Source organism: Periplaneta americana, chromosome 6 (assembly GCF_040183065.1).
Source record: "Periplaneta americana isolate PAMFEO1 chromosome 6, P.americana_PAMFEO1_priV1, whole genome shotgun sequence".
Lineage (NCBI taxonomy): Eukaryota > Metazoa > Arthropoda > Insecta > Blattodea > Blattidae > Periplaneta > Periplaneta americana.
In genome coordinates this window covers 19452473-19479088 of record NC_091122.1, presented here as the reverse complement: position 1 = coordinate 19479088, position 26616 = coordinate 19452473, and the positions used below count along the sequence as shown (strand labels likewise).

The 26616-nt window shown below is 33.5% G+C and overlaps 1 protein-coding gene across 8 annotated transcripts in view; it reads right to left on the bottom strand.

The window, feature by feature from the left end:
• The window catches only part of Vps13D (vacuolar protein sorting 13D), a 97455-nt gene that overhangs the window by 6693 nt on the left and 64146 nt on the right, over positions 1 to 26616 (bottom strand). For 6 of the 8 annotated variants that reach the window (XM_069827675.1, XM_069827671.1, XM_069827677.1 and 3 more), the window contains exons 52-66: positions 25218 to 25396; positions 24937 to 25081; positions 22975 to 23192; positions 21244 to 21481; positions 18875 to 19055; positions 13725 to 13757; positions 10984 to 11162; positions 9800 to 9919; positions 9169 to 9480; positions 7569 to 7778; positions 5767 to 5949; positions 4772 to 4946; positions 3634 to 3833; positions 1676 to 1788; positions 701 to 841 (exon numbers count right to left, since the gene is read on the bottom strand). In XM_069827675.1, coding sequence (XP_069683776.1) covers positions 701 to 841; positions 1676 to 1788; positions 3634 to 3833; positions 4772 to 4946; positions 5767 to 5949; positions 7569 to 7778; positions 9169 to 9480; positions 9800 to 9919; positions 10984 to 11162; positions 13725 to 13757; positions 18875 to 19055; positions 21244 to 21481; positions 22975 to 23192; positions 24937 to 25081; positions 25218 to 25396 — 2627 coding nt within the window. The remainder of the gene's footprint in view (positions 1 to 700; positions 842 to 1675; positions 1789 to 3633; positions 3834 to 4771; positions 4947 to 5766; positions 5950 to 7568; positions 7779 to 9168; positions 9481 to 9799; positions 9920 to 10983; positions 11163 to 13724; positions 13758 to 18874; positions 19056 to 21243; positions 21482 to 22974; positions 23193 to 24936; positions 25082 to 25217; positions 25397 to 26616) is intronic. The other 2 variants (XM_069827676.1, XM_069827678.1) reach the window with 2 other exon arrangements.

Here is a 26616-nt window from a genome sequence, read left to right as displayed (position 1 = left end):
ACAAAATAAGAAATGAAGCTGTGCTAGAAAGAGTGGGTGAAGAAAGAATAATGTTGAAACTGATAAGGAAGAGAAAAAGAAATTGACTGGGTCACTGGCTAAGAAGAAACTGCATACTGAAGGATGCACTGGAAGGAATGGTGAACGGGAGAAGAGTTCGGGGCAGGAGAAGATATCAGATGGTAAACAACATTAAGATATATGGATTGTATGCGGATACTAACAGGAAGGCAGGGAAGATTGGAAAATGCTGGGTTTATAATGAAAGACCTGCCTTGGGCAGAAAACTACGAATGAATGAATGAATGAAAAGCATACCCCATCCTTTGATGAATTTAAAACTGAGTTAAGAAAAGAATTTGTAGTTTTACAATGCAATAAATTCTTAATGTCCTATGAGATTCCATGCAGTCGGCACAAGAGATGAGCAAAATTTATATTTATTTATGCTTATACAGTGAAGCAGCAACCAGTGAAATGTCTACTGTAGCAAGGCTATAATGCAATTTGGAACCTTACTTTCTGACCTGTCCTCCTCAAATGTATGAATATGTATAGCAGAAAAGGCCCTTAAATTAAATTAAATTTGGTTTAAATATAAAAATTCGAATTCTTATATATTCTTCAAATACAATAATTTGTGGTTATATCAGCAAAAATAACATAACTGATTCTGGAAATTATATTATTTGACACTTACAGTTCAGAATAGTTGCGTTTGTTGATACTGTAGAGAAACTCCTGGCCTTGGCTCTGCTGTTTTGTATAATGAGGAAGTAGACCACCTGGGCTTGTTACACAGCGGGGTGCTCGGAAACGACCAGGTCCCACTCGACTAGAACTGAAACAAAAGCAATAGAAGATTAGCAAATATCCTATTCAAATATACATTATATTGGAAGAGAAAAACATTTACAGAATTAATAAGTACAGACAATACTACATATGAAAGTCAAATCATTATTTTAATGCTTAAATTTGTTATTTTCCTTTATTTTATTTTTTTAGAACACTACAGTACCAGTATTTTGCAATTACACTATTTAAAATTAAAACAGTTAAGCAGAAATATCTTAAGCATGTGTCTTTAAATTGTCCAATGAAACACGCGGTGTGAAAAAAATCATATCCAATTATACATTTGTTTTGTGTACATCTTATTAGAGTTATGCTGTTTTTAAGTTACGGATATGGTATGACTGTTAAGGAACTGTACTCATCTGAATCTAGTACGATCTCGAATATAATACAATGCCAAGTTTTTATGTGTTCCGTAAGGAAAAATATAAATATCTCAATATAATACGACCTACACTTTGAAAATGTTATGGAATGAACTTTTTTTCTTACTGTCTTATCTTCTGAACTGGAACTATGTTCGTCATCAGACCTCCCACAAAATGCTATTCATGTTTCGAAAATCTTCACAATTAACTCAGTACTAATTCTATTCCATTCTGTAATTATCCACTAGCCTAGCAACTGTACAAGAGAATTAGAGCCGGATCAATGGATGGACAGGGAAGAATGGCATTTGGTTTCTGGAAGACAGAGACATCTGTTGTGACACTGGAGGATACGTTATATATAATACTATAATAAAACTTATACTTGTAATAAATAAAATAAAATATCATTTCATTTTATTAGATATTTTGCCAGTTACTGCTCCTACCTTCTGCTTGAGTCTCGAACAGCACTAGCTGCCTCTGAGGCTAGGTCCAATACACCAACTACTGGCTTTGTGACAGTGCCAACTAAACCTTTGCCGAAACCAGAAATAAAGCCCTAAAAGAAAACACACATATCTGATCAAGAACAATTACAATTGCACGTACAATTTGAAATTTGAATTAAATATCACAGATCAAACTCCGAACTATTAGTAAATGTACACTGTTTTCGAATGGGTAATTTAACGACGCTGTATCAACTGGATGGTTATGTAGCATTCATTGGATTGATGATAGCAAGAAGATATTTGGCAAGATGTTTTCTAGGATTCGCCGTGGGAATAGCTTAGCCTTACAGTTGAACAAAACTCAGGATAACGCAATGGAATTCGAACCCACACCCAAGCACAGCCTCGAAGTTACCTCTGAACTACATCAGTGACCTGACCCAGGTTAATAAAATATATTTTACATACACGCTTATATACTGTGGTCCAACCACAAAGCCTTTCAACTCCTAATGTCAACTCTAGTCAACAGTAACTGTATCTTTGAAAAACCCGAAAGTCGACTTTTGTAGTCGTATGCACATTAAAATGGGATATTATGCCGTTCAAACCCGGTCAGCTATGTTATCACATAGGTATTTTAATTCTGGCGCCAAAGGTTAAATCTAACAATCCGTTACTGTAAACATAAGTTTCTTTTTTTTTTTTTTTTTTTTTTTTTATTTTTCTTCTAATAATACATCATCTTCCATCGATGTTGATTATAATTTATGAAACGGTGGAATACATTTAACATTACAGTAGAAGCCCACTATGGCACGGTCCAATATACCGCAGATTTAGATTTAATGACGAGAAGAGTATGTTCAGTAAGAAAATACACCATTATTAGTGAAATACTTATCGTAGAGATTCAGTAAATTAATCTGCATAAAATAAGTCTGCATTACAATTTATCACTAACTCTATCTCGAGTTGAGAGGGAATCTTGTGCCATTTCTAGTCCCTCATTACTGTAATTCTGCGTGACTAAATGTTCTGATTGTGAATAGTTTTGGGTACGGAATTCCTAGCAGTTTAAAACCAGCTAAATATACAATAGAGAGTTTACTCTGCAGCAGCGAACTTGCTATTTTCTCTTAGCATAGGCTAACATCTCTAAACACTAGTAAACAACTGAAGGCAATGGCGAATATTATTCTCACTAACTAATGCTGCAATCGACGAAGCCTGTCATTATCTTAATACTTCTTGGAATTATTTTGGGCAAAAAATTAATATAGAAAGATCACTTTGACTTCATTAGTACTCGTTTCTCAAGAGTAATTTATTTGTTAAGACAGTTAAAGTATTGAATCACTAAGGAATATGTTAGGAATGCATATTATGCTTTTTTTAATAGCATCCTGTGTTAAAAGACACATATCTGAGGTAATGCCTCCAGTAACCATAAAATACCAGTTTTACAAAAAAGGCTGTACATATTGTGAATGGTTGTTCACAGACATATAGTCTTAACAACGTCGTATATTCGCATATTACTTAGTCTTGAGTTCAGCGCACATATAAAGTCTCCGAAAAGAAAAGTGTATTTACTGAATGATAAATTCGAAATAATTGATTGTGTGAATAATTAGGAGTCAAATTAAGTTTATCACGTGCATGCAGCATCCTAGAAGAAACAATCAGAAGGCGGATGAAAGAAGGACATAAATTTAGAAGTTTTATCATTCTACAGGTCACCTTCTGATATACCGCGGTTAAGCCACAACACAGGTGTGAAGTATGTTGCCAACAACGTGTTATATGGGGCTTCTACTGCACTTCCATTTATGAAGAGTGTATAAATTATAATATTAACATTTTACTTTGTATTCATTCAATATCATTTTACGAACCATTAACTTTTATACCAATTAAAACAAACAATTAAACAAATACACCATACTTGCCTGGAAGCCTTCGTTGTATGCACCTTCATAGGTCTGTTTAAAGATGCTTGTGGCTCCACCTAGCAACCCAAAGCCAAGACCTTTGAGTCCTGCCACAATGTGATCACCACTACTCCCTGTATGGACCTTACGGATTCTTTGTCTTGTCTCTTCATGTTCTTCATCCATTATCACGCGACCAAGACCATCTGACAGTGATTCTGTTAAATAGAAAATATGTTAATACTAAAACTACCATTCATGCAATTGATATTAAGAAACGTCTCTATTGCATCTGATATAAGCCTGCCAGATTTGGAGAGGGAAATAAGAAACACCTTTCATGGATATTCAGTTTCGTAGGAAAAAACAAGACACCTTTTCTGAGTGTATAAGAGAAGAACATATTACATATTAACTAATAAAATTAATCTATGATTTATGTATTAAGTATATATTATAATTATTTATTACGGCATAACTATACATATAATTATACTGTGAACCCAGTCTTTCTTTTTACACACTCCAATATTTCACGTGGATTTCTCACGTGAAGATACCATATTTAACTATTTTTTGTCTAACAAAATCTTCTTTCAAAATTCTCTACAGTTTTCATCATTGTTGAAGTATACACAAAGTTCATTTCTGGTAAAATTTGCAATACATCTATTCCTTTCATCTCTCTAATTTATAGCCAATATTGAAAATATTCTCTGCATAAATGCTTAGCAAAAACTTGACTACAATTAAAATATTTTCAAGTGTTCGTGCATCAATTAAATCTATACAATACACGTAAATTTCTGGTACTGTCATACTACTAAGCCACCAATACCACCACTGCAAATGTGACGTAATAGCAGGGCGATCAGAACCAACCAGAACTAAGTGTAGAATATGAAAATTAAAAACAGAACATTTGGCATATGTTCCAGACTCCCACAATATGCGGAATAAAAAGAGCTACTGATAAAACTGTAGATCTTGCAACACTACGATGACATTAAGTTCACATCTGTTCCAATTACCATTAGAACAACATTATTATTTAACCAACAGCAATGAATCTCATCTATTTTGAAAAATGTAAGAATGTATTACACTGAAGGGAAAATGCATTTCTTCATATTAATCCTTTAAAATTATACATTACCTGTAACTTTGGCTGCTGAATTTGAGAGTCCATGGGTTACATTTTGGACTAAAGCTTGAACATTTCCTTCGAAGAGTAAGCCAGACACACCTTCTGTTACATCATTAACGAAGCCTAAAGGACTCCCCAGAAAGTCTACCGAGCCCAAGATAATAGCTGCCTGCCATTTCAATTCCTGTATAATAGAGAGAATAAAGTACAATGACAGTATGTATGCACTTACACACAGAAGAATAAAATCAATACTTCTCTTGTTATCCTTACATTTGCAGCAAGGGAGAAATATGGAAAAGCTCTATTGAAATCGAATTACCTAATGCCAATATTCCAACAATTCCTAGGTAATTTAAAGGGATACACTAATCAGTTTCTTATCATCATCTGTAGTTTTGAACAAAAACAAAGAAAACAAATGCACAATTCCATTACTCTGTCATTCAGCAGAAATTACAAAAAAAAATCTTTATTTATGCATGTGTAATCTGAATTAATGGTAAGATATGCATTCTTATCTTTAATTTTTTATAGACCAAATTTACAAACTTAAAAAAAAAAAGTCTGAAAATTTCATCACCATCAAATCTTACTAACAGTGACTGTTTTTTGTTGTTTAGTCAACTGTCCGAAGACAGGTTTGAATCTCGTAAGTGGCACCAATAAGGAATCACTCATGAGGCAACTAAGCCAGGAGATAATGGAGTAGTGTGGCCAGTTCCTTTCCCCCTCCATTGCATACATCGCTGAATAGTAACATATTACACTAATCACACTTGTTCTTCCTCTGACACATTATCATCAAGTGAGAAGAGATGTACTGCCTGATAATAATGTATATATCAGCCAGAACCTCAATCAGAGATATGACAGCAATTAGTGATTACAATTTCCTTGAAATCAAATAAAAACTGGAAGTTTTAAAACTCAGTAGTGCATCCCTTTAGTAGTTGCTTTCATTTATAGCATTATTTGTGTTTCTTTACAGAACCTCTACTTACATCTTTATAATGCTTCAAAATGGAATGTAAAAAGAATTTGCTGCTTTCAAAAGAGTGATTCTTGACGAATGGTTTGAGATCAACTGACGCATCCTCAAACTTTATTAATGTGAGTCCCAGTTTCCTCTTGATTGATTGCAGTTGTAGTGGCAACTTGCTAGACGTCATGACACTAAGCTTCACCTATAATAAAAATATTTTTTTTTTTTGTTTAAAAATTCTTAATTCTACATTTTTAACATAAGTATTCCATATTTTACACATACTACTTCTCTGTTTAAATTTTAGATGTGAGAAATATCAGTATAGATCCAAGCAAGTGACATATTACCTTCAAAATTTCTTGTCTTGAACTTCATAATTATTAAAATGGATTATAATAGGTACATAATTCATTTAAAAAGCCGAAAGTTATTGAAAAATTCATGATGCCACAAAGTAATTCTTTTTCTCTAATGACGAATACTTGACTGTTTGTCTTTTAACCCTATGGGGTCGTTGTGTAGATCAATTTACCAACAGAGTCATTGCTCAGGGTGTGCCATAAGAGGCTGGTCTTTGCTACACCCGCAATGAGATGAAATGATGGAGATTTGTTGGGATGCCACAGCAGAACCAGAGCTCCTATAGAAAACCCGTGTTAACTGGATCACAGGCTTACCCAACATAAGTTATAAATAGGGGTTATGCCGGGTTTCGAACCCAGGTTCACAGAATTATAAGTCCAGTGCTCTAGCCACTAGACCACAATGGCGACTACTGACAAAGTAATAGTTTCTTGAAATATTATTTAAAGCTGATCTAACAAGCTTTGCGGAAATTATTAAAAGAATAATGGAACAGCTCATATACAGCAAGAATATAGCTATATTATGCAATGCCATCAATAATATATAATCAAACACACAAATAACAACAAGAGAGTACATCACAGCATGCCATAAACGAATGAATAAATAAATAAATAAAATAAATAAATAAAAATTGTTAAATTTGTAAAAATACAGCTACAGGCTACAATACGTACATAATTCTTTACGTCATTTATGTAATGATTAAGTGATTTAGTGTGGATGAAATGAATACATACATAATAATTTATATCTTTAATCAATTATTATATCTTCAAATGTAGCAAAATTAATCAACATATAACATGCAAAAACATACAAGATTATAGGATTTTTTATGTTCTATTGCTATTGTAACAGACTATACAAGTTGTTTTCCAGAGAGAAAGTCCCATAAAAGAATGGCTAATCATCATTGGGTAACCAAAAAGACTCAGCCTACTAATAATCTTGGAAGATAATTTTGACAATAAAAAAAAAAAATTTTAATAAAATTATAGAAAAAAGAATTAACAGTCCTAAAAAGAAGAAAGGGAAGCTATCTACAGAAAACAATAATAAACTTCATTAACAAAATCTTTACTTACTTGTTACAAAAAGACATTAAATAAATGATGTAAAATTATGTACAATGTTAATAGTGAGTCACGCAAAATTTGCAACCATATTTCTTTTAGGTCATTAACATTTAAGCCAAATCTTTAAAAAAATTAACACATTAAATTGGTAAGAGGCCTGGAATAATATTCTGAGACAATCCTCTTTTACTGCAAACAAAAAAAAATATATATATATATATATTTTTTTTTTTTTTCAATACTTCTAAGAAAATAACAAAATAATAAATTTATTTAAACATAGGCTCTAACCAAATCACTCGTTAGTTATCTTAAGTTCGAGATGTGCAAGAATTACTACTGTATGCACGACATTAAAAGATGAAGTACATACATGTCCTGGCTCAAGTTTGAGCAATCCAAAATAATATTTCTTTGCATGTACTGAGGTTACTTCAGTAAGGATTCGTTGTACTTCAAAATCGCTTTCCTCTGCATCTTCTTGTTCAGGATTGAGATGACTGTAGCCAGCAAAGAGGAAAAGCTTCAATAGAAGTCGTTCTTCTATCGTAATGGATAGATTCTTCACAGTTACTATGAAATGCTGCAAGAAGAATAAGAATTAATCATACACATTAAGATAGAATAACAATACTAAACTTGGAGAATGCGCAAAGCATAAAACAGATCCACATTTATAAGTAAGATCCAAATCTACATTTATTCTCTTTTCAACACGGGAAAATCTTTACTTATTATAAATGTCTCCTTTCTATTGATGTTCACTTACAATAACAAATCTTACTGCTGCAGCATCTTGTATGACACATTCTAGGGATCTGTATGTGTATTTTATTTTAAAACTTATATTGCCACTCCTGCTTTTTTTTTTTTTTTTTTTTTTTTGCAGCTAAATGGCTGCAGAGAACTTGTAAATTGTAAATTAGAATATTTTAAAGCTTTATATTTTAAAACTACTAAAGATAATTAAATAAAACTTTACCATAATATAAACAATTTAAGAATCATTTAATGCATATAGTAAGCATTTTTATTTATGACAAAGACTCTCAACAATATTAAATTAAGCAGCTATTTAAAAATGAATATAGAGTGATCTGAACAATTTCGCGCATTGCTTTTATGTAGCCTAATTATTCAACATCTCACTTTGACAAATTTATAATCAATGGAGGGAGGAAAACAAAACATAAATAATATTAAAATATAACTAAACCTAGTTTTTACTCTCTCCATCATATACAGGGTGTAACGAAAAGGTGGGGAAAAACTTCAGGTATGGATTCCGCATATGTAGAGAACGAAAAATTGTCATATCAATATGGGTCCGGAAATGCTTGGTTTCTCAGTAGGGCTTGCAAGTATGATTAGAGTAAATTCCAGTACGTTTGTTTGCTAAAATTATTTTGATGAACTCTGTTCACATTTCCTTTGATCAACTATTCAAAATGTCCACCTTCTGCCTGAATGCAAGTCAGAGCTCGTCATCTCATTGGGAACATGTTTCCAAATTCCTGGCATAGTTTCTATTGTCTAACAGCCTTGCAGAATCTGCTGATGACGAGTTCTTTCATTATCCACAGGAGTGCAACACAGCAACAATTTTAAGTGTCCCCACAGAAAGCAGTGCAGTGGGTTGAGATCTGGTGAGCATGGAGATCGACATTTTGAACAGTTCATCTAAGCAAATGTAAACAGAATGCGTCATAATAATTTCAGCAAACAAAAGTACTGGAGTGCACTATAATCATGTTGATATAACAATTTTTTCTTTTATACATATGAGGAATCCATATGTGAAGGTTTGCCCACTTTCTTTGTTACACCCTGTATAATGACAATGTAACAGTTCCTCATTAGTCATTATTTAGTGTAGCATTTTTTATATCTATAAGCTCCTCTTCCAAAATATAAAACTATGTAACAGCAACTTTTAAAACAATAAGTTTAACTACTAAAAAAATCTTAAATACCTTGTACGTCGCGACGTTAGAGTTCGGGCTTGGAATCCTTTCTGTGGTGATTCTAAGAGTTGGAAGGTTTCGCTGTGACTCAGCATCTTTACTCCTTGCTGATGGTGGAGTGACATAAACAACCACTGGACACTGGGCTTCAAACAGTTGATTATCACACTGAATATCTTTCACAAGAAGGTTCAGCTTCTGTTGTGACCCTGTTGATACCATCTCCATGTTGATTCCAGTTAGATGTGCAAACAGGAGCTCTTCTGAAGGTTGAGATGATACGAGACTAATGCCAAGTCCTCCAGGTAGATCCAACTTCACCTATGATGATGATGGTAATAATAATAATGATAATAATAATAATAATAATAATAATAATGATGATGATGATGATGATGATGATGATGATGATGATGATGATGATGATGATAAAAAACCTCATCATCATTGCCACCAATACCATTAGCCAAAAATATCTTCAAAGGCCAAACGAAACTGCACCCAAGTAAAAACGTTAAAACACCAGCAGCAACAGTGGCAACAACAACAAAATAACTATTGTTGTTGTCCTCATCATCATCGTTATCATAGTTTCTGTAACACTAACGTGCAATATTCTACTTACAAATATTGTACTAACCTGTAATTCACGAGTATCAACTGGCATATTTTTCCTAGCAGAACCTTCATGAACAACTGTTGGCAGTCGAGACATTGTAACGTGAGTCAAGTCCCTTTCATCTTTAACCAAGTATGTCTGCTGGAAAAGAAAATAACTATTATACTTAGAATAAATATAAATATACAATAAGTGTTCTAATTTTCACTGAAAAACATATTACTAACGTATTTCTATGTGATTAATTGTATTTTACGTGTGCGCATGCATGCATGACAGAGATTCCAATATGAAAAATTTAAAAACAATGATTTTTACGTGTGCAGGCAGATACATGGTGGGTCAAAAGTCGCTTTCCCCAGTATTCATTCTTAGGTTTCATACTTGTACACAATTTCACAATTTCAATAAACGAATAGCTGGTGTAATAAGTGGTGGGTTGACAACCATGTTCGTGCATCAACTGTTTTTCTGATGTCATGTCTTGTTATTGTTGTTTGTTTTGTTTTATTGTGTTGGGTCGCATCTCTATGCAATAACTGCTAGTTAATCGTGAGTTATGTTCTGCCATCTGTAAATCAATGTGTAAACATTACGAATTGTGTATCGAGAAACAGGGCCTCCATTTTGAACAAAATCTGTAAAAGAATGTGTAGTCAAATATAAATTGAATGTAATTAAATGTAAGGAAGTGTTTGGGGAAAGCGACTTTTAACTCACCCTGTATTTTTACATTATTTGTATTTTTTGCTATGACATCATTTGAAAATACAGCTGAATTAGGAAGAAAACATTATGACTAGCTTGAAGACATTATTCCAAGTAATGGTCTCAACAGATTAAGAAAAACCAAGAGAAATTCAAATCAGAATAGCCGACACCAGAGACCTAAAGCAACAAGCAAAATCGTAGGTAGTAAATTTTATAGTATTCTAAACAAAGACTAGGTTTTTGTATTTATATACGAATTCCTTGTCCACTGCAGTAAACAGACATAACCAAGCACACAAAATGATTAAAAGTGGTTGTGATCTTTTTAACGTCCTTGTATAACGTAGTAAAAAGAATAATGGGAATGGGGAAAAGAGAAGTAAAAATTCTGATCTTTCGAACTGAACTAAAACCACTAAGTAAAGTAAAAGACATAATATTTCATTATTAAATGTCAAGCTATAATATTAATATTATAATGCTGGTATTTCTACCTTTTCCTTAATATCAGAAATGTGGAGTACAGAGGTGGGTCCATCTGTAATTATCTTCACTGCTAAGAAACCTGATCCAGGTCGAAGCCTTTGTCTGCTAACAGCTTGTTCAAGTGGAACTCCAGTATGTGTAAGCTGGTGGCATACAGGTTGTGGAGGACCTAACACTGCCTCGCTCCCTGAAAAAATAACATTTTCTATAGTCATCTATTTTTTTTGTAATAAAAGGAATACATCACAATATTACTAAATGCAGGATATATTTAATACAGGCATATTGTGAAAAAAAAAAAAGTATAAAAAAGTTAAAAAATGTTACTGAAAACAGACAGTGCACACAAATCATGCAATAACATTATTTTGTATTCCTCAATGCATGCAATCCATCTAGTGGCTGAAAAGCTCATTCAATTTTTCAAACGAAAAATAAAAATCTAACAAAGTTGATGCTGAAATTTAGTTACCAAAGATCATTAGAATTTTATTAAAGATTTAAATTACATTCTTAACACGTTCTGAACATGACAAGCATTATTCTTAAAACTCTTATATGAAATTCATTTTCAAATAATTTATCACAGTGACAAAAGCAATACTCATTATTCTGACAAACAACGAAGGGCTGTAGTAAAAGTGTTTAATTAAGATAATATTCTGCACACTTGTAAAATTAAATACTAAATATAAAAAAAAAATACAAACGGAATATACTGTATCTAACCAACACAAACGCAATCTCGTGCCAAATTAATAATATAGGATTACACAGTTTCCCTCCATTATATCTATACTCAATACAAAAACTGAAAAATGTTAGAAATAAAAACGATATTTCGTTAAAAAAAGCCTATGTTGTGAATATTGCACTGAAAAGGCTTCATGTAAAACGTACGACTAAAATTGTTATTATGAAATGAAACACAGTCACATTTAATCAAAGCCAATAGGTGTTCATGCATAGCAATTAGTACAACTAAAATTAAAAACCACAGTTATTTTTATTTCTATTTGCTAATTATTCTATTTCAGGTAAGTCCTCCTTTCTATAATTAATTAAAATTTGAAGTAGCCTATTTTGTTTGGGCATCCTCCTCCTATTATTTATTTTTCCACATAAAGGGCCAGAGGTTCTTCCATACAACATTTCGGAATAACCTGCAGAATGGGATTTATTTAAAATACTGAAGAGGTTTTTCATAACATAACAATACCTTTAAAACTTCACACAAGGCTAAGATTATTGTGTAAGCTTACAATTAGTCTCTTTTTCTCTGCAAAATTATACCAAGTCTAGTACATACAGTCACGAAGTTTGAGGTGATTTTTTGCATTTATAGTGATACAATGCTTCAAGCAGTTAGCAACTGAGAGTAGGCCTACTAGGAACAATAGACTGTGCCAGTACTATTTCCATGTAACTTTATGACAATTTCGCATTGTCTGTGATGAGGCGATAGTAGCAATCCTAGTGGCTAGCAACTGAAGTTCAATTATCATTGGATGCATATTCCCTACGTGTATGACTGTATACATTAGACTGTGATTATATCATGTCTACTTTCTCACCAGAAAGAATTCAATATAATATCTGTTAAATGTTACTGGATACTACTCTAAAAATCAAGTAGGCCTACATGAATGGAAAATGGAGAACTTATATAACCATCGATTTTAAGAATTTCTGTGATTTTGCAACGTCCTGTAAACACATCTACAGCCACAATGAAGACATTAGCCCATAAACACATTTTTAGACAGCCATTCCTAAAAGTAGATCTTTTAATGCTAGACAAGTATGTTAAAAATTGACTATTATGCAGTAGCGTGCAAAATAATATTTTATTAAATTAATTTGTAGTGTTATACTTTATTGCATGAATTAAAATTCTTCATTTGTATGAATATAATAACTCTGAACATTATAAACGAGTTTCATATGCCAATTTTTTTTTTGTACAACAGCATTATAACAGAATTAATAAAGAAGAAAGAGGTAAATAAGAAATATAAAATTTCTAATCAGTTACTCTGAAACAAAAGTCTGCAATATACTCGTGATGTTATTGATTGAATCATTGAATTTATTGACACCGTTGCTAAATATGGAAATGTCACCGGCAGAGATTTTAGCAGAAGCTCATAAAGCAGAATTGGGTATTCCAAAAAAAATCTTGTGCAAATTATGAAAGAGAGCACGAAAAATTTATTTAATGGTTGGAAAGTAAGAAAACGAAAGCGATTTCATGGTTCTGGCATATCTATCGGAACAGACCAGTTCATTAAATTGTACCAGTACATTTCATTTGGTAAGTAGATTTATTTCATTATATGTTATCATACAAGGTCAGTTGATTAAATTTCACATTTCATTTTTGCGTTTAATTTTAATACTCAGAAGTAAGATTGTGTTATCATTAATGACATAATTGGTTTCTTTTAGAACTTCTTTGTTTAAATTAATAGTTATATCATGGCATAGCACTGTTATAAATATAAATTAGTTAATGATGTGATTGTTGCTATGGCAATTTCATTGCCCACATGCCATCAGTCTTTTATGACTTAATTGCATATGTAAATCTGTCATATTACTTGAACAGCAAAATTCAAATACACTACAATAACAATACAAATATAAATATTAATAATAAAAAAAACTAGACCAAATGATTCTTGTTTAGAAATAAATTACCCAAATACGGCCAAAAATTTTCACATCTATAAATAAGAATGATACCTACACAATTGCCAAGAGGCCCCAGAAGTGGCTGCCCCTGGAAAATAGCAATATGGCATAACTCATAACAAAAAAATGAAAATCATACTTTTAACTCAATACTGCACACTACCATACCAACTATAATAATTTCTTTCTACATTACAAATATGCAAGCAACATACCCTTGTTAATGTGACATAATTATTGCAAATACACTCAGTTTCCTTCTAGCTGCACTGTTCTGACGGACATTCACGAAACCATCACCTTTACTGTATCACATAGTCTTCACTCAAGGCACTTGACTGTAACGACTACATTGTTAACTTTATACATTTTTGGAAGAGTTAAGCACCATACTAAGGAGCAAATAATAAAAAAATGATCTGAAGGTTTTCATTATTGCATTTATATTGAAATATAATTATGCCAATTTTGAAAGTTGCACAAAAATGTTTCCTGCCTCTGCTTTAAAATGTGACAATATTACACAGATTTCTGTTACTTCTACACGAACTGTTTCTTGTAATGCTGCAAACCCAACCAAGTACACATGCACTAACACACGTGAACACATATGCAATCACACAAACAAAAGCATTACCGGATACTGTACATCAAGTCTTAAAACAGAGTGACTCAGGTGCTTTTAGTAAATAGGAGTAAATCTGGTTACAGTCCATGAAAAAATTAAACAGAAAGTGGCAGGAGAAACTGTTTCCTTCATCAAACAATTTTATTGTGTTATTCATGCAGACTGTTAAAATATTCAGTTATTATTTCACCTATTTTATCCTTCAATTTGGAGTCAGAATGATGAACTCTAGCAATATTTTCATTTCAGAATATGTCTGCAAATGCAGAGTATCCAGAGTGATATAAAAAAACCCTGAAAATATTCATTATATACACTTTCAGTTTGCCTCATCACAAAGGGATCTCTCAATGTTTCATCTACATTGTCCTCAAGCATATGCGCCAGTCAAGGCCACCCATAGGACCATCCAAGAGTATATTATTGGCATGAGAACGGAAAACTTTTACAACAGGTTCCCTAAAGGATGTACCTTGGCTGGGAGACCGTCGACATGTTTGGAAACTTGTGCAGATGTTGAAGAATCAATAATGTGATCCTCAGTTAAGTTAACTCGTAAGCATTCTGCCAAATTGGTTATTCCCTGTCAACCATGAGAGACTATATGCGAAATGATTTTGAAGTCAAACCCTTTCGCTCTTTGCAGTGAATGGGCTATCAGATGTGGATTTAACATGATGCGAAGAACATGCAACTTGCTTCTTCGTCATTTCCCAACAAGAAAAGGTGAAAAGAAAGTTCTTTTTACCAATGAATGTAGATTTATCGAAGTTCTAAAGATTGGAACATTTATTTCTGGTACAAGGAAAATTAATGTCTCTTTCAAGAAATCGAACAAAATCTACGTCATGTTATGATTTGAGTGTAGTTCAACAGAAGATCATCTGCCTAGACTGCATCTTTTTGATGGTCAAGTAAATCAGACGACTTATCTGTGTATGATTACAAATTTATTGTTGCTTCCTAAGGGAAGACGTATCTGACACTGTATGGCTTCAATAAGATGATGCACCAGCTCGCGATTGTGTCTTACTGAGCTTCTTCCAAACAGGTAGAGTGGTTGGGGATCCGAGAACTTTCCTTAGCCTTTGCCACAGCCACCATGAAGCCCAGATCTTACCATGCCAGACAATTCTCTTTGGAAAATCATAATACAACAGGATGTCCGCAAGAGGCACAACTTTTCAAATAATGACTTGAAGAAAGTTGTATACAATGCCTTCATTATTGTGATGTCACAAATGCTAAGGAAAATGAGTAAACTGACCCGAGGCAACCATTCTGTTGACAATCACTGGCTAAAACATTACGTTCTTTAGCTATCCAGAATAACTTCTCTGCATGTAAACCTGTCCACTGCCATATACTGTACAGCCAAGGTATTTGCCACTGATCCGCTCCTTTTTTCTCCTCAGTTTTACGATTTGTGGGGAGTTGAGACAGATGGTACTTTTTATTTCGAAGAATGTGTCCTAATTACGCTACTTTCCTACATTGTAGGAAATTCATATTAATTAATTATCGATGCACAAAGCAAATATATAATTATTATTAGTAGTAAACAATGCAACTGTGATCTCAATTTTGCAAGTCACTACCTAGCATTAATAACAGAATTCTTTATTTTTACGTGTACTCGAATTTAAAATAAATATTTCTGTGCTGTAAGTAAATGATGAAAAAATTAAATATTACTATGATGTACCGAAGTACATATGATATTTCCGTGCAGGAATTGAGAGTAGAAAACTACTAGAGAATACGAAAATGTGTGTCTTGCAACTTTCACTAATATTCACAATATTTATGGGAGATTTTGAGTTTCTGAGATAATCGTGTTATTTATTGGACAGTCGTATAAGCATATTGTTACCAATGTAATAATTTTCCTACACATCTGTTTTCTCTTATCTTCTCACAGTCGTGGCTAGGTCATTACCTAAATTAATATTACTATTGTCGTAACAGTGCAACTGAAGGAAACTGGAATTAGTTACAGAACCAACACCATTTTAATATCAGCTTTGTAACAACTGCTACACACAATAAGGACATAACATAAAAAATGTGACTGAACAATAATTCGGAAGTTATCGAAGCTTGTAACTGAAAATACTTCTATAACATGCAGAGAGAGAGAGAGGGGGGAGGGGGAGAGGAAGAGAGAGGGAGAGGGAGGGAGAGAGAGAGAGAGGAGAGAGAGAGGAGAGAGAGAGAAGAGAGGGAGAGAGAATCTTTTCGCTCTCTTTACGAGAAAATAAAATGCAAAAATTCATAATTATTGTATTAAAAACAATGAACAACTTATGAAAGAAAATAATAATAAAATCCTTGCAATCATCTCATGATTTTTGATACTGAACGAAATATTTGAGTAGCAAAAAAAAATGTTAACGTAATGGTCAAGTTACTCCACTGAGGATTAACAGGAAACAAAAAAAGAAGAAGAATAGTCTAAGTCTCTCTAGAATGCAGACTTATGTACTCATGTGAGTTTCTGATGAACTATACAATTTTGTAAAATCAAAAAATCAAAGAGTAGCGCATGGAAATTATTTTGAAAGGTAAGAAAAAATGATGTAATGGGAGAAAAAAATAATTTAATTAAAAAAAAATATATCTTATTAACAGAGAAAGTCATAAAGCACTATAATCTACAGCTACTTAAGAAGAATAGAAACATTTTTATTTATTTTGACAGTAGCAGAAAAAATTGCTGATTGTACTAAAAATTAGTACTTTTGATACAATGGCAGTGCAATATCTGCTTATATGTCATGACCAACAAATCCTTAGACAATTACATATTTTATTATATTTTTTAATTTCAAAAAATGATAAATGTAAATTTTTACGAAGATGAAATAAAAATGAATAGGAATGTTGTAGACAATCTTGCATTCATTTTGTAAAGGATTTAGAGAATATTTTAAGAAACAAGAGAGTTAAGAGATAATGAAAGATATCTGAGTTGAGACAACAAATAACATATATGTATGTATGATTTGAGGCTTTCTCGGCGTTGGTTCGCTAATATGTTTTCGCGGGATATCAGCCGAGTTAAGATTTTGGAATGCATTCCAAAATCTTAACTCTGCTGATATCCCGCGAAAACATATTAGCGAACATATATGTATTTGAATTTCAATGTAAAATATATTGGAACTAGCTGTATTTATCATATAGTGGTAAGTTAATAATTTGAGAGTAGATTAAAGTTTATCGAATACTTTGCTTATTTCCTCTCAAATTATACATGAAGATAAGTGCTGCTTCTTCTTCTTGTTCTTCTTAGTCCTCCTCCTCCCCCTCCTCCTCCTCTAGGTCTGCATCCAATGCCTATTCTGCGACTACAACTGATCATTCTATCAGTGATATGGTCTTATTAATTTGTTGTTCCCTGTGGTTTGTAATTTAATAATTTCCGAGGCAAATGTTCATCCGACTCCTCAGAACATATTGACTCCATTTTGATTTATACTTCTGAATTACTTTCACAATTTCTTCGACATACCATTTATATCTGAGTTTGTCACTTCTAATTTTGTCTCTTAAGTTTATTCCACTTAAAAAAAAGCTTAAAGAACGTCATTTGTGAAGTTTATTCTGGTTTTATCACAATGACGAAGAATCCAACATTCACTTCTGTAGAGAAATTATATTATATCTGATTTGAATTTCTTTTCATATAATTTCAAAACGTAGGCCTAATTTAAATCTTTTCAAAACTTTATTTAACCTGTTATATTTTACTAATGGTTTTTTGGTGTTCAAACTTTCAAATTTGACTTCCCAAGTAAAAAAGTGTTACAGCTGAATTCTTTTATCAATATTTTTATTAGACCTACTCTTGAAGTTCTTTTACCATTTGCTACCAATGACTTAGCTTTACCCTCTCAAATTTTCATGATACATCTTGTGATAAGTTGCCACGTTGGTCTAGTGGCTAGAGCACTGGATTTATAATCCTGTGGAACCGGGTTCGATCCCCAGCATATTCCCGATTTATAACTTGTGTTGGGCAAGCCCATGGTCCAGGTAACACAAGGGTTTCTCTGGGAGCTCCAGTTCCCTTGTGGCATCCCAACAAATTTACATCATCATTTCATCTCATCACGGATGTAGCATAGACGAGCCTTGTATGGCAAACCCTGGGCAATGACTGTCGGTAAATTGGTCTATACAACTGGCTTCATATGGGTGAATGACGAATAGCCAAGTACCCGCCATTAGAAAAAAAAGAACCTTGTGATAATAGATTCAAATGTGAAAACAGATCGTTGTAGATCATAGTCAGTTTTTATTATCAAAATATTATGGTCGTCTGCAAAGATTACTGCTTGCAACACTGTGTTCCTGTCAATATACTGTATATTTCTGGGGACTTCAATTATTTCCATTCCTGAATTATTTTAACGAAGTAAGGTAAAGCTTAAATATATCTTTCATCTGATAACAGCAGTAAAAATGTCTTGTGAATAAGATACTTTTATTTACCTCAACTCTACACTATCACTTTGTCTCAGATATTGAACTGCCACTGAAAAGCATAGTGATTTTAAAACTGATATACTTACCTTGGTGCAAGCCAAAGAAACCATCCTTGGCTTGGACGCACATGTTATTATGAGCACAACACAGCCTCCCATCTTCTGTAAAATGCCAGGTTTGTGTTGACTTGCGTCTCTTATCAGGTCTTCGCAATACAAGACTTACATACTGCGTTGGCTGAGGAGCAGGTCCAGCAATGTCAAGCACCTACAATGATGAATTACATTAATTATATTAGCAAGTGATCAAATTCCACAGGATATTATCCAAAATATTTATAACTTATACAAAGTAATTTCAATTTCAGTTAAAACTAGTGATATGTTATCAAACTGGAGAAAGATTTTTACTGGTGTTAGACAAGGATGTGCACTTTCGCCCTTCTTATTCAAAATAAAGGTGGCACATATGATTGCAATTATAACATAATTCAGGCCTGCAAAATATGATTATATATCTATGAACCGATTCACTGTTTTTGTAGATGATTAATTTTGGTCTTACTAGTTACTTCAAAAGATGATTAATTATAAAGATCACTCAGCAGCAAATAAATACTCTATGGAAATATTCACAGATAAAAAAAAAAGACTTTTTGTGACAAAGATTCTGTTCCAAGAAAAACTTTTATAAATGACAAAGTTTTAGAAAGAATAAGTGAATTAAAATGTTTTCATGAATTTAAATACTATTATAGTCACAATCATGCCATGGTATGAAAGAAAAATTACACAACCTCGAGCGGGAATCGAACCTGCGACTTCCTGTTCTCTGGTCAGGCGCTCTACCATTGAGCTATCGAGTTCGTCTCACGCCAAAGGCTTGGAATTATCCTTTCATACTGGCGACTCTGTTATAGAGTACTGCCCATAGCGTCTGATCTAGTCAGCACTGCTTATGGGTGTGAAGAAACTTTTTACAAATGTTATCTAAGATGAAGATTAAAATGTTTTCATTTCAAACTACCATTCTTGGCGGAACTAGATATTTCGGGAAAAATTTTAAATTTAATAAATGCATGGGCTAAATAGAATAATGAAGCCTTCTGTTGTCCAAGACATACTAGTATTCGCTTGTACAGAACTTCAGCAAAACTTGTCATTTGTTACGAGAACAAGCCCAGGACTTCACAGAAAAATGATGAAAGCAGAATTATTACAGGTAGTGAGATAAAGTTTAAGCACCAAACAGCTGTGTATACTATCTAAAAGAAACGAAGACATTTTACATTAACTTGAAATAGAATTAATGCTGGAATACATATAAGTATCAAACATGTTAACAGAATGTCAAGAACAAGAATTCCTAGAACAATCTAGAATTACAAATCAAGAGGGAAAAGATCACTAGGATATCCTGTGAAGGGATGGCATGAAAACCGCAGCTGCTGCCCCTGCCGCCACCACCACTATTATTATTATTATTATTATTATTATTATTATTATTATTATTTGAGACTATTTTTACACAAGAATTTTTCTTACTAAGATGATTTAAAATTGGTATGGCTTACATCACTTCATTACTACTTTACCTTGTGTAATGAAGAAAATTGTGATGAAAAGAAATCTTTAAAATCAGATTACAAATAAATTACCAATTTTGGTTAGCCTACTTTTTAAAACAAAGTTCTATTAATTTTTTAGCAAAGTTATTATATTTTATATGCATCATTCCCAATTGAACTATTACTGTCAGCCCATGAAGAGTCAAAACCAATCACTGACTGCTGGCCTCATGTCCACATGTCTCAGAAGCACTAAATTATCATCCAACTATTACAGGGATAACGTGTGGTCAGTACGAAGATCCCCTCCCCCTTCCTAGCTGTTATAGCTGGCATATGAAACGGAATTATGATACTCATTGTAGCTCCACAAATTCCTCACGATGCTGGCTGAGCACCAGTTCCAAATACTAGACGAAATTTCTTTCTCCATGAGAACTGGAACCAGAACTCATTCTGCACTGCTAGGTTAAAGTATGGTGCTTTAGACCACGTGGCAACAGTATGGAATACTTAGATACTGAATATGAACAAAATCCGTCCAATAGTTTGGGAGAAATTGCTGTCCATAGACAAGATAACATTGTCCAAAACTATTTAACTATTTTTATAGTTCCTGGGATGCTAAAAGCATACACAAGTTTTTTTTTTTTTTTTTTTGCAGAATCAAAATATTTTCTCTTTAGATATCGTAAAAAGAAAAAGTAAAAATTACAGGAGAGATAAAATGTGGCTTTTTTTTTTTTTTTCGAGAATTCTTGTATACAACTCTAAATTAAAATATGAGTCGACAAGTAGATAGTTTTATGATCTTGAAAATGCCTATGTTTTCGTGAAACTGGGCCCAGAACTCTTTACTATGGATTCATCTTACAATGCATTACTTACCAATATCCTGTCATCATTTTGTGTGCTGTGTTTGGAACGAGGATCTCTTGGTGGACTGCTGCCTTCATGCTGGAGCTGTCCATCACCAGTCATTCGCCATAACTGAGATCGTGCTCCCTTTTCTTTACGGCTCAGGATTACTCTGTTTCCTTCAGGAACATCTAGCACTAACTGCTGACTTTCAACGTCTAAGGGGTTGTAGGACGTATTTCCGACTCCAAGTTCTTGTCCACCACACCTAACGAACAAAATTTTTTTAATTTTTCTTTTTCTTTTTAACTTCACATTCACACTCACACTTCATTTTCATATTAAAAGAATAAAAATAAAAGTGCAACATGGCAACAGCTTTTATTACATGACTATTTTTATATGAAATTAACAATCCCCTGTAACAGAATAATTTGTTCATTCTTGATTACACTCTTTTAACACTTATATGTCATTAAGAACTGTTGAGTTATTTAAACAAACAACTGTTTCACTGTATTAATGTTAAATTATGTTGATATTTTACCTTAACTGACTAGTTTCGATGTGGTGTGCATCATCTTCTGAATTCTAATGAGGTCATGCGCTATTTTTTGGTTTCTTGTCTTGTTGAGATGTGTACATGATTGATGGTAATGTTATTACAAAAAGTGTGTGTGTTCTGAAATTGAGTTGAGTGTTGAGGATGTGCTTTTGTATGAGTATGAGTGTTGGATGTTGAGAGAGGGACAAGAAGAAATCGGAAGTTAGTGCGAGACTTCACTAGAATTCAGAGGATGATTCATACCACATCGAAACCATTAATATTAGATACCCTCCACAAAACTGGCTTCATTTATACACAGACGGATCCTTGATCTCCAGAGAACAAGGTGCCGGTGCAGGTGTTACGTGCTGTCTCTTCTCACTTTCTAGATCTCTTGGATATGGAACAACAAGTTTTGATGGTGAAATCATTGCAATAAGTGAATGTCTCAGGAATCTTCTATGCCACATCAATAAATTTAGGAATGCAGCTATTCTATCAATCGTCTCTAAACACACACCTTCATCTCAAACAGCAGAAATAACTAAAATGCTCTCTCAATCAATATCACTCAATAAAAGAATTGTATTCCAATGGATACCATCCCACTGTGGAATCCTGGGAAACGAGAATGCGGATGCTTTAGCAAAGAAGGGCAGCACTGCTACTTACAGACCTGTTACTAAATCTACGTATTACTCTGTGAAGAGATTTATTAAATCTACATACTTAGACTTCAACAAACAAAATTTGATAACTCAATCCCAAGGGAAAAAATGGAACTCTCTGCATCAAAATCCACAGTTAATTCCCGATTTACCACGAAAATCGTCTGTAGCTGCATTTAGATTGGCAACAGGCCATGATTGTTTGGCCAAACACCTGCATAGAATTGGAATATATCAATCCCCTAACTGCCCATTGTGCAACCCAAACCAAGAAATGGATTCGGAACACCTCAAAATCTGAGCTTCAGTGGCTGGCCATGATAATATCTTTGAAAAATATTGGAGTGCAAGAGGTCAAATGACTTTATTGTCAAACGCCTGGCATTAGAAAACAACAACAACATCGAAACTAGTCAATTAAGGTAAAATGTCAACATAGTTTAACATTAACACAGTGAAGTAGTGTTTATTTAAACAACTTAACAGCTCTTTAATTTAATTTAACAATGATTTGATTGAAAATTATTTTATGGCATAGCAGCTTACGCTTTGAATGTCCCTGTAAAAGCTATGTAGATGAAATTTTCGTAAGTCAGTCCTTGAGCCTCACGGTCTTCCCCGAGGGACTTCATGTCATAAGAGGCTAATGCTCCTCCTGGTGCCAAGAGAGTGATGCTGTGAGGTAATGTTGGTTCATCCCATGCATATGGCACACAGGAGTGAGGTCGGACAGTAGACAACAAATTCTCAGAAGTCACACAGCTCTGAAACAAATAACATTAACAATAGTGGGTAGGAGCATTAGCAGCAGCAGGAGCAGTAGTAGAAGAGGATCTATAAGACCGGACTCATAAAACTCAAAATATTCCTGTTTCCTCCATTATTTTAAGATCTTCCACAGTCTCGTCAACTTTTCGCGTTAAAAAAAAAATTCCCCGCTTAATAGATGCATAGAGGAATGTGAATCTGTGACAAATGATAGCAGTGATGCTGAACCTGACAGTGAATAAGGTGAGGCTAGTGTTAATAATAACAATAAAGTGTCTTAACCATCGATCATCTTAAGTGCAACACAATTGATATATAAATTAGTCGTGGCCCATATATCGTTACATATTCTATCGATTATTTCAGCATTCGAGCTGGCGACCATTAGTACGTGTTTTTTTTTTTTTTTTCACTAAAATTTTTTCTTCACACAAAGAACGCATCCTAGTTTTAGGATACAAAAAATCGAAAAAAGAAGTGCGTGTACTATGTGGGTAAATACGATAAGTAACCTTTACATAAAAGGGCTACAAAGTTTATATGAAATTTGCAACAACAGAGAAATTTTTGCAGAGAAAATAAATACAACTGAATTCTACTACATTTAGAACTAATCAGAAGTGACAAAATGTCTGAGTATAATTAGCTATCATAAAAATTATTTACTCTGGTGACTCTCAAAAAGATATTCTACTTCCAATTAGATGCATCTATACAGATGCCTCTTCAACAAATTTAAAGAAAGAAACAGGAGCAGGTGGGGCATGTCTATTTTTTTAATTCTATGGTAAGGTGAAATTTGTGCCATAAAAACAGCCCTTCAAAATGTTCAGATAAAGGTATCCATGTTCATAAAAGCTGTTATCCTCTGCGATCCCAGGCAGCAATTCAAACCATATGCTGGCCAAAAGATGTGGAGACTCTAACCTGGTATCAAATTATTTGTAAGCTTTATAACAAGCTTGCTCTCTCTGTCGAGAAATCAGAGGTCAGGCCTGTTTGAGCCTTCGATTGTGAGAACTAATCTCGAATCAGATTTCAACTATCTGAAGTTCTCTTGTCCTTACATCATACCATCAGGACAAGCCTAATTCTCTCCTAACTCTCTCTTCCCGCATCTTCACTTCTGTCTTACTATTGTTGTGTTTGAATCTTCACCACACCGAAGGTCCAGGACGAACGATTTTCACATGGCACTCCTGTTCCCCCTATCTGAGAAACATATAAAAACATCTAACATTTTCTTTTTTTAATAAGCCACTATTTATTTTAAAAAATCTTCCTTTTCTTTATCATAACATCACATCACCCCCCACCCCCTGAAGCCCTGGCCCTCTTGTCCATGATCCTACTCAATATTAAGAGGGACAGAATGGCAATCAGCACACGAAACCCTGAGGATATAAGGATTAAGAGAGTTGAAGTTTTATGTAAAATAGAAATGTCTGAAACACCTCATTCAGGACAGGATTCTTTCACATACTGCAAACTTACAAAGGACACCAACTTTACTTTCCTTTCAAAGGAAGCACTGATAAGGATTTTTACAATCCTTAAAATTCTATTGCCCTCAGCTGAGATAAAGTCCAGAATTTAGGAACTAATACCAATCACTCTATTAAACAGAACAAAAATATAAATTCTAAGGTAAGCAAGTTTTCATTATTTAACTGTGTGCTCTCCACTGTCAAGATATATTTTATTCCAACTTTATGACATGAGATGTAAATCCAGGCATACCTGATGAAACTGTAGTGGAACCTCTGAATAATTGTCAAGACGAATTGTTGGAGGGATGGTATCTGCATCGGTGAATACAATGAAATATGTGGCACCCTGGAGTACTACTTCTACTCGCAGGAAATGCATTTTTCCATGGATATCCCTACGGCAAAATGTAAACAGTAATCATACGTAAATCTATTTATAAAAATAAATTGTAGTTTTAGTTATAAAATATTCATTAGAAAAAATTCACTGCATGGTTAGTGAACGCATCATAATATGCAATACACACTCACCTAACATTAATGTGCAGAGAGTCATTAGTGTCAATCAGAAATCCCCCTGACCACAGTGAATTTGGCACATCCAGTAATCGCACACACAGCAGCTGCTCCTTATCCAGACGAGGCCAATGGAATGGTAAGCAGCAATCAGGAACTGCTGTCAGGTAAGTGGCCTGTGCACCTGGATCATTCTGAGAGAAAGCACAATATTACTAACTATAATATTTAACAGTCCTTGATTAATATGTATTTTTATCCAAGAATTTTCTCCACTCTCTCCTTTTTTTTAAGTTTAGAGCACATTTAGTTATTCTTTTACTTTCTCATTACAGAAGTACAAAATGATTTCGAGATTTTCGTAGAAAGATATGTTTTCAATATTGCAGACATAATAATAGTTATTTACGATATAAGTGTTAAAAATGACACTTTATTTTGTGAGCAGAAATGTTTGCAAAACAAGGCTGCAGGAGTTCTTAAGACCTCACTTTAGGAAAAAAATATTTAAAACTAAGTTGTCCATCCCATTCAAAATATCAGAGCTGCTCCTCATGTCCTATCAGTGGGCCCAAAAGAATGCCGTCCATGACGCAATCTGAAAGTCCCTCTCCTCTAATGAGATTTGGAAAAATTTGCATTTAGTTTTACTAATCCATTTAAAAGAAACTAATCTGTAATACGGTACTTTACATGAACCACTCTGTGTATATTGTAATTTTCTGTTTTACGTACAATAAACGAACAATAAAACAATGTAGTTCAAATCGAGGAGAAAGAAAAGAGATTTTCTAAAATAAAGTAATTGTTATATTATACAGAATTATTTCTACTTTCTATTGCGATTTTAGCCTAAGTTTTCAATCAGTCTGACCAGATGATTGCTCTTGTAGTGAAAGCTCCCACTATGAAAGAACTGATAGTCACTAATTATTGTAAACCCTCCCTCTGTTAAGTATGGGTGAAATTCCATCAAATCAATTATATTTACAATATGGTTGAATATGCTTAAAATATATAAACCATTAATATCTTTTAACATTTATATTACTTTTACCGTAAATACAGATTTTCGTTAGAAAAATACCTAATTACAACATACTATACCTATTTCTTGAGAATTTATACTAAATTAATTCACTTAAAAAGCACTATGTATAAAAGAATAAAATTAATTACTTTTATGTATTACAAAGGATGCCTTCCGTCTGCACCAGAAGATTTTTTTTTTTTATCCAATGCCACCAGGTTGTCTTTTCGACATTTCTGGTCTTCTCTCCTGGCCGTGGCTTAGTTGTAACCCACTTCTGAGGTTGGGGCGCCTGGAAGGCAGAGTTACATTACCCCGATGATGTGATAGGATGATTATGATAATGTGGTGCCAGGAGAGGTCTTAAATCTAAACTTAACCTAA